This window comes from Phaseolus vulgaris, chromosome 7 (genome assembly GCF_000499845.2).
Source record: "Phaseolus vulgaris cultivar G19833 chromosome 7, P. vulgaris v2.0, whole genome shotgun sequence".
NCBI classification, from domain to species: domain Eukaryota; kingdom Viridiplantae; phylum Streptophyta; class Magnoliopsida; order Fabales; family Fabaceae; genus Phaseolus; species Phaseolus vulgaris.
The window spans coordinates 2290146-2300057 of NC_023753.2; the positions used below are offsets into that span (position 1 = coordinate 2290146).

At 31.0% G+C, this 9912-nt stretch overlaps 2 protein-coding genes across 2 annotated transcripts; both read left to right on the plus strand.

Moving 5' to 3' along the window:
* The first annotated feature begins 825 nt into the window (after positions 1–825).
* On the plus strand, positions 826–2244 carry LOC137829143 (uncharacterized). The gene has a single exon (XM_068635938.1). It carries the CDS (start codon positions 1438–1440, stop codon positions 2224–2226), a length of 789 nt encoding a protein of 262 aa, XP_068492039.1. The 5' UTR covers positions 826–1437; the 3' UTR covers positions 2227–2244.
* A 3711-nt stretch (positions 2245–5955) lies between these two features.
* LOC137828617 (protein LIFEGUARD 4-like) lies at positions 5956–7563 on the plus strand. Its single transcript, XM_068635264.1, has 4 exons — positions 5956–6342; positions 6437–6550; positions 6970–7127; positions 7205–7563. The coding sequence occupies exons 1-4, from the start codon at positions 6093–6095 to the stop codon at positions 7403–7405; spliced, it is 723 nt and encodes a 240-aa protein (XP_068491365.1). The 5' UTR covers positions 5956–6092; the 3' UTR covers positions 7406–7563.
* The last annotated feature ends 2349 nt before the right edge of the window (positions 7564–9912 follow it).

Consider the following 9912-nt stretch of genomic DNA (forward strand, 5'->3'; position numbering starts at 1 on the left):
TTATTGTTTTGTTAAAACTCAAAATCATTCATTTTCAGAATCTCGTATATATTGTTCATGCAATTAAGATTTGCATTTTTCCTACTGGAAAAATAAGGCTAGAAAATGAGAAAAAAATAATTTAGATGATGACATTTTAAGAACATTAGTAGGAACAAATTAATAAAAATGTATAAGTAGAAAACAAATTAATAAAAATATAATTATGCTTTTTGAAAAATTAGAAATACGTAATAACTTATTAAACTTTTTCTCACAAAACTTACAAAAAAAATGAAAACCTTATTCTTGTTGACGCAAATCAGCTTTGGATCATCTTTAACGATAACTGTTTAAAAATAAGCATAATAATTTTTTAGTAGCAAGTAGAGCATTTATGCTCCTTTTTTTCTTTTCTTGTTGGCAAAGAAAATATTTCCAATAAATTCTACTAATAATGAACTCTTGTTAACATTATAATTTACTAATTACCGCTTTCAATCTTTTCGAGAACTAGATAGAAGTAAGAAAATGTGATCATTTTATAAAATACCTTTTTAGCTTTCTTTAAAAATCTTTTTGGAAACTAATAAATACAATAAACTTTATTAATTTCAATAAAAAAAATATAAGATTTTTTTATTTTTTATTTCTAATCTAGTGACATTGATAAGCTCCATCATTTCATTGTTCTTAACTTTGGAAGTGATTGTTTTACTCTTTTCTAAGCAAAGATTCCACTTTGCAAGCAATCTTCTTCATGAGCAAGTTATTCTCAACAGTTAAACTCTAGCATAATAAGCATTTATGATAGTTGAGCATGTTATCTTAGCATATTAGCATGTAATCTTTTTCCTTAAAAAATACTCTTCTTCCACTGCATCATTCTCAAGTGGTGCATGTCAATTTCTCTCTCCCTCTCTCTCTCTCTCTTTCTCTCTCATCACACTATGCTGATTTCTAAAGCTTCTTTGGAAACCCCCAAAAAGAGTTATCCTTTTATAGCCTTTCGGTGATTAGTTTCACCTCTTTCCCTCTCTTTGCTCTGCTTTCCCTTTAACCTTCCCTAAACACATCTTAAAGAAAAGGATCTCACGCAATCCAGCACCACAATGTTAAATATAATCTGCAGCACCCTGCATAATTCTTCCTTCAATTTCGGAGGACGCACCTAGCACACACACACACCCAACCTACACAACACATCAACACACGACCAAAAGCTAAAGCTGCCATTTCTGACTTCTCAACCCCTTAATTCCCACACTTCTATCTATTTCTCTCTCCCAGTGTCTCTTTCTCTCCCTTTGACTCAAACCCATCACCGTTTCAACCAACCCCCTCACCCCATTTCATAAATTTTGAAACTTTTTCGCGGCTTCCCCAACATTTCAAGACAACATCATTTCCTCTGTCTGTTCCCCAGAAACAGAGTTCCCCTGTTCTGAACAAATCCCCATGGCAATAGAAGTGTGCTCCGAGATATCCAGCACGGGAATCAGCCCGCGAATCTCCTTCTCCCACGATCTGAAGAACGCGGAAGATGCATCCGTTCGTGTCGAAGATCGCCACCGCGGATCAGACCTGTGCCTCTTGGACTCAAGCTCTGACTTCGTGTTCTGCATCACCAATGGCTTAGCTCAGCATCTCTCTTCCGCCGATGAACTCTTCTCTAATGGTAAGATTGTCCCAACAGAGATCAAAACCGTTTCCAACAAACCTTCAGAACCTCCTCGATCTCATCCTGCAACCACTGAAAAGACTCAAAGAAAGAGGCTCAAAGAGTTCTTGTCTGCTTCCTCTGACGAAGCAGAGAACGAAGAAGAAAAACCATCATCCAAGTATTTCTGGCAATTCAAGCGCAGTAGCAGTTTGAATTTCGATACAACCCGTGGGAATGGCTTGATTCGGTCGCTTCAGTTCCTGTCACGAAGCAAATCAACCGGTTCGGCCCTGAATCCGAAGCAAACAGAGCTTCCAAGAGAAACTCACAAGCAGAGGCTGCAGAAACAATCCTCTGTTTCGAGCAGAAGGTCTTCGTCTTCCTCTTCGAGTTCAAGTACATATTATTTTTATAGTTCGTCTCAAAAAGCTTCCTTAAAGAAAAGCGGTGGATATTCGGGTAATGGTGTTAGAATAAGTCCTGTTCTGAATCTACCACAAGCATATATTCCCAAAGCTACTGCCAGATTTTTTGGATTTGGTTCCCTGTTCTGTAATGGAAAGATTAAAAGAAAGAAGAAATAGGAGCATTCACAGTTTTAATCTTTTTGTTCATTTTTACTGAGAGTAGAAAAATGTTCTTACACTCTTAATCAACTAAGAACTCTCAACAAGTTTACTAAATTCTAGAATAACCACTTATAAATCTTTATCAGTTAATTGTGCAAAACAATTATATCTGATAATGCATGTATAGAAAAATAAACTCATTTTTTAATCTGTCATTGATGATGAAATCCTTGAGAGGGTTATGCTGGTTTCTGTGATTTTGGTCCATGTAGCATCATGTGAGGCTAACTGTGAATGAATGGAACAAGAGTATTAAAAACTGCATTACAGAAAATTATGATGAAGGTGTTAATTATAAATTTGGAGGGTGAAAAGTACAGTTGAGAGATGGAAATGGACAAAAATAATTCATGCATATCACTATGTTTAGGACCTAGGAGACAAATAAACAAGGAATCCTTCTTTGGAGACCTCTCTCCCATGCTCTTTCCCTCTTCTATCCTTTTAAAAAATTTCTGCTGATAACTACATGTGACTGGCTTTTGTTCACTTCAACACTGATTGAAGACTTGCTGTAAGGGCTCCATTTTTCTTTTTGTATGCTCAAAAATATTCCAAACCTACTGTTTTATGGGACCCTCTAATTTTGTTCTTTTTGTTTTATTGTGGCAGCATGACAAAGCAGTTCAGTCAAAAAGAATAGGTTAGAAAAAGAAATCATTGATTAAAATACCCCTCTATGTTTTAGCTTACACTGTTTGTTACTTCTTTTCTTGTTCTTATTTATTTGCACTGCTTTAATCCTTCACAAGTCTTGGCCAGTTAACCACTCTAAGAACATCACCCATTCTTGACTTAATTTAACCAATTAATGTGACTTCACAGAATATTGTGAAGTTCTATGTTTTTGTTTCCAAGATGGCCCATTCTTTGAATTTACCAGCCATTCATCAATTGCTTTATAGAAGATTAGACTATTTAAATGTCTTATGTCCTTTTTCTTTGCTTCAGAGTGGGGTCCATGATTTAACTTCCCTCAGCTTCCTTTATTCAGAATTGTAACTTGTAAACCTCCACACCCTTCAAATTTCAAACAATAACAGAGTCAGGAGCAAAAGACAGAGATAAAAATCAAATAATAACATCAATGCTATGCACAATGTTTGCTGTTTTCAAATCTTAATCCATGAAGCTGTAAAAGAATATTTCTTCTTTATTATCTCATACACTCTATTCCCATTTAATACCATGCTGCATAAGATAAGCTTATGTTAGAAAGAAAGATTCTTGTGAGGGGAAAAATGATCTCATACACTTCCATCAAAGAAGATTTTGGATGATTAAAAATGTCATGGATTATAGGATAAAATAAAGGAAATTGGTTACTGCACCCAACAAATTTAAACTTATACTCCATAACTGAAAATGTTCTCAGTAATTTTCTGAAATCCTTTATGTAAAATATGTTTCCGGAATTTTTTTTTAAATATTTTTTAATGGATTTTTGTATACATAAATATCTATTCTGAATTTCCTTTTCCTTAAATATTTTGTAATTCTAGTTTTTAATTTCAAAAATAAAATATACTTTTGAAAATTAAAAAATTATTTGATGTTAGATCTAAAATCATTTAGTGCAGGAAAATAATTGACTAGAAAAAAAATTGAAGAGGACCAGAAAAGGTACAAAACTCAAAGAAGGTCCATCCCATTGACCCAAACTGTTCTCTGTTTTCAAGTTTCAAGCCCCAATCCTCTTACAACTTATTAAAGTTCATATATTTGAAAGTTGAAATTGCTGTATAAAAAAGGATTTAAAAATAATTGTAATTTTTTTTTATCTAATCTAATCTTACAATAAAATCACAGTCCACAATCAGAAAAATATATATATATATATATATATATATATATTACAAGAAAATTATGAAATAAAAATCAATTTTTAGAGAGCAAAATAATTAGTTATAATATTAACTAAATTAGAGACCATTTTAGACCTCTAAAAAAAAAATTGGTTTTTAAATTAGTTTATATTATTGTTAAATAGTTTTTAAATTGGTATCTAATTAGAAACTATAAACTAGTTTAGAAATCAATTTTTTTTTAATTTGTAAAATTGTTTCTAATTTATTGCAACTAATTATTTTGATTTCTAAAAATTAATTTTTATTTCATAATTTTTTTTAGTATATATATAAAACTTACTACAAGTTCTCAATATTTAGTATGAATAGGAGATCTAATATTTTTAGAACTATTTTCTATAATTTATACTCTAAATATGATGACATAATCTACTATATATCCTTCCCATAATTCTTACGAGCAAAAATTATGAGCTAATAAAGAGAAAAAATAGTTGTTGGGGGTATAGGTGCTCATAAAATTGTGTAATTTTTTTGTTCTATTTCTCTTTGAATGGTTTTCTATATATAAAAAAAATAAATAGAATAAAAAGAGATATTTAAGGATACCCAATCCTTAAAAAACAAGATTCACTGCAGAACATAGTTATCTTTGAATAGGTATTAATTATTGTCATACTAATATTATTAAACCATTATTCTTTTAAAAGGTTTCTTTTACTACTCTTTTTTATTCATACATATTTATTCCACATGTTTTATATTTTATACAATATTGTCCACATAAAGCTGATTTCTCACTCAAATATATAATTAAATGAATTTGATATTTTCAATAACTTTATATCTTCACCATTATTTTTTTATACTTACAATGTTCGTCTTAGTCATTAGAAGCTATATCAATTGGTGTTAACCTGATTCAATATCTATTATTATTGCAAATAATTAACATTTCCAAAAAAAAAGTTAGGAAGGGTTTTGTTCTCAAACTCCAAACTAAATTTTGTTTTCTCTTAGTTATTTAAGTTTGTTTTCTTCACCTAATAATTAATTTATTTAAATATAGCATGTATTACAAAATATAATTGAAAAATCATACAATAAAAATATTTTAATTATTTTGTTATGGTTAAAAAAATTATATATATATTTTATTAAAAATTATATTAATATCACGTTCAACAACTCAAATTGTAACAAAAATATTGTCATTATAGAATATCTACCTAGATTTGCAAAAGATCACTTGATTTCTATAATAACAAATATTTGTCTAAATTTATGAAAGATCTCTTGATCATCATCCTATAACTATCATAACGATGATCTCTAAAACAACGAATATTTGTCAAAATTTATAAAAGATCTCTGAATCATCATCTTATAATTATCATAGCAATATCCACCTAAATTTAATATAAAATCTCTAAATCGTTATCAGATTTCAAGTATTTTGTCATTTGAGAAAGATCTCCCTATTATCATTCTAGATATTATTCACACAAATTTAGAAATGATAATTTAATCGAGATAAATTACCAATTGTGAGGAGCTTATAAACATCAAATAAACTCAACAATTAAATGTTACATGTGTTACATGTCACATGAAGTATTAAATTGTGAATTTAATAGTTGATGTAAATTTGTCATGTATATTTTAGGGTCAGTGTCCGAATTTGAATTTGCCATGTGATTAAATTTGTCATGTATATTTTAGTTTAGGCATTATTTTTAATAGCAATGGTCGTTAATTAGTTGTGTATGCATGTAAAAATGGTTGGAAAACAGCGAGGAAGAGCTATAAATGAAGTACTAAAGCACACCAAAATTAAGCCACGCCAATTCTATATATATATGCATGCGTTGCAATGAGGGTTTGGGTTTAAACCAGAAAAGAAAGAAGCCATTGAATCTGCATAATCTAAAACCCATTGAGAATTTCTTGAAAAGATAGAGACATAAGAGAAGGAAAAAAAGGTTCTTCCTATCTCAACAGTTGGTGAGCCACATGGGTAAAGGTGACATTGAATCGGGATTCTCCCATGGACAAACCAACAACCTCTACCCATACATGATTGAGTCACCTGAGCTACGATGGGGATTCATACGAAAGGTTTACATCATTATTTCTATTCAGCTGCTTTTCACAGCTGCCTGTTCCTCCATCTTCATCTTCTTCCCACCCGCAAGAAATTTCGCTCGCTATAATCCCTATGGTCTCTTCCTTTTCTTTGGAGCCGCCATTTTCTCTATCATACGTAATTAACCTCTCTCCTCTTGTCTATGGCTTTTACTTTTCCTTCATTAATCAACTGTAGTTAATTGGTTCTTCTGTCTGTCATGTGCATGCAGTTTTGTTTGTGTTGAGCAAATACTACAACAAACACCCCATCAACCTCGTTCTTCTTGGTCTCTATACCCTCGGCATGTCTGTCACAGTTGGATTCGCTTGTGCTTTTGTCGACGGTATCCTTTCTAAACTTCTTCCTACTCTTAACAAAATTTATCATCTTATGAAATGAAGCCACACCAAATTTGAGATTTGAATTTTTTTTGCTTCAAGGATGTTATAACTTGTACAAGGATGTTATAACTACAGACATTTAAGAGTGTCCAATCTTTATACAAAGTACCTAACCTACAAACATATTTCAGACATGCAACAAATCATCATAAAAATTTATCTATGATAATCCTTATAACCAGTCTTGAGTCAAAACAATTCACATAAGTGATCCGAATACAACCAAAAGATCACAATTACATTATAAAACAAAATGGCTCACCCACAAACAAATTCCAAAAACCCCTCTAACTTGAACCCTCTTTTTTCAAAACCTACTTGAGATCTGGACATGTCTGAACATTTTATGTTTGTGAAACAGCAATGATTGTTATGGAGGCTGCACTACTAACAGGTGTGGTGACTGGGAGCTTGACGATGTACACATTTTGGGCTGTTAAAAGAGGCAGTGATTTCAGTTTCCTAGGCCCGTTCCTCTTTGCTTCCCTTATGGTCATGTTATTGTTCTCGATCATTCAGGTAAAAATTTCATCGCCAACACTGTCATTTGTTTTTGTTTCTTCTTTTGTAGAGTGATCTCATTTTGTTGGTTACAGGTGTTTTTCCCTTTTGGACCAATTGGGCGTATGATCATTGCTGGGATTGGTGCACTGATAATGTGTGGTTTCATCGTATACGACACTGATGATCTCATCAAAAGATATACCTACGACGATTACATCTGGGCTGCTATTGCCATCTATGGCGACATCATAAACCTCTTCCTGTATCTGCTTACCATTTTGAACGACCTTTAAGGTTTTAGCAACTAGGGTTACTATATTACTACACCTACTTATATTAATTACGAGATGTGAAACATACATTAAAAGATTATTTATTTTGTCAGTTATGAAACGCTGAACTTTTGTAATTAAACAATCTGGATTACTGAACTTCAGAAAAATACTACCTCATTCAAGTTTATATATGCTTCAATCACTTTAAAAAAAAATTGTGAGTTTTGTTTGTATTGGATTCTTTTAGACTTGGTTTTGGTATAATTAGTTTTGAAAACATTATTTTATATTTGGGAATGGTATTTTAAAGTGAGTTTATATTTCTTTCGTTCATCATTTGCATGGTTAATTAATTATCGAAATCACTTCTACCCTACGAGTGAGTTTTTTTTCATCTTTTAGTTTTTTAGCAGAATTTTTTTTTATAGAAATAGTTTTAATCGGTTCTGAAATTTTTAAATAAGCAAAGAAGAAAAATATTTTTTTATCAACACTTGAGAAAAAAGATAAAATCTTCTAGGTTTTTTTACTCGACAAACAATAAATAAATAAATAATGAGAAACATTCAAGGGATATATGTAACTCTTATACAAGATAGAGTAGCTTGTTATATTCTCTATGACTCTACAAAAGCATAAAACTCTTACAATATAAGACAACTTTGCATCATTCTTTTACTAAAAATAAAAGCAATTAAAGCACACAAAACTGCAACAAATGGACCACAATCAACTGCTAAAATATAGAGAAAATGGAGAGAGAAAAACCCACAATTAGGTGTAAATTGCTTTGGACAACAACCACACTAAGACACACTAAAATCATAGCAGACACACTAAAATCATAGCAAACTGAATCCTCTCACAACAAACAAGTAACAAAAGACGTATAGCTACAATGAGTGACTCTTGCTCCCTGTACTTGAAAACATCTGCACTTTCTTCTTCAGTTTAAAAGGCAAGTCTGTGCCAACAACAATCAAGAAGAATCTTATAATTCATTTACTTCCGATCATCTACAAATCACATGATACCCAATATAATCGAACTGTGAACTTGAGTGCAGCATCCACAAGACAAAGTAAAGTATAACAAACCAAGAGATACCCGTTTGTTTGAGGAACCCATCATTTTGCTACTATGTTAATACATGTACTCGGACATTGGATCCAATCTGAAAACGAAAAACATGTCCTTGAAACCTGCATCTGGGCTAGGAAAAATATTTCAACCACTTCCACTTTTGCTTGGTTAAATACTGTCCCATTTCTATGCTTCTGAATGCACTAAATAATGAAGACCCACACTCCTTTTCACACTTTATTGTCTTCTTTGTCAAACCAAGGACACTCGAATTGGTCAAAATTATCCTTCCAAGAATTATGATTAACTGACTTAATCGATAAAACAAAAATTCCATACAGAACTTGCAATTTAGTAAGTTAAGAGTAGGTGAGAAGATGTTTCTTCCTCACTCCCACATAAAACACATAGAGAATTTGCTAGTTGGACAACCCTTCTAGATAGATTATGCCAAAGCATTAAGCCAAGGGTGGAAACTCCACAGGTCTGTAAACATAGCGTTGCTTAACCCTATGTGCGATTTTGATAAGATTGCATAAGCTGAATTAACATTATTATACATGCTAGTATAAGGATCTCTCTAAATCCAACTATCTTTCCTAGAGCTAAAGGTTTGACCTTTCAAAATAAACACAAATTCTTTTATTTGAACCTTCTTCCACTCAAACCACTATCTTCTAAATTATTTTATTTAATGGAAAATTTTAAAAAAAATCTCATAAAATTAATTTTATGATGTAGGAAGCATGATATTAAATCACCTTACACAAAGAATAATATATATATGGTGTATATACGTTATTAGTAAGAACACCTAATTAATTTTAGTTTCAGGGACACTTAGATTTATGGTAGATTTGACATATTCAACTCTTTATACACTGTAGCACAACTAGGTTGTGTGTATGTTAGTTATCATACATATAACAATAAATAATCATAAATATTTCTATTAGTATAAGTTTTATATATCTCATAAAATTTATATGCTTAATAAATAAGATGGTTCTTCGTATAGGGTTAAATATCATTTGTTCATAATTTCTTATTAATATGTTGATAATTAATATTATTCTATTTCTCTGGTTGTTCAACTCGTTTTGATACTAGGTCAACACCATGTTGACTTGATTCAACTCTAAACCAAAATGCACTGTGGATATAGTGCTAAATGATCAATTTGTCCACTTAAATTATTTTTATAAAAAAATTAAACTATGTTTTTATAAGTTAATTCCTTGTCTGGTCAATTCGCCTTAAAAGAAAGGAACCACCTGTGTATTGTATAGTTTTTATTGGCATTTGAGCCAAACAAAATTATTTTATATATATTAAACTCTTAATATTTCTTGTACGTCAATATTATATATATATTTCAATTCTATGAAACATATACGGATGTGAATAATTATTTTTTTTAATAGAAAATGAAGGATTTTTAT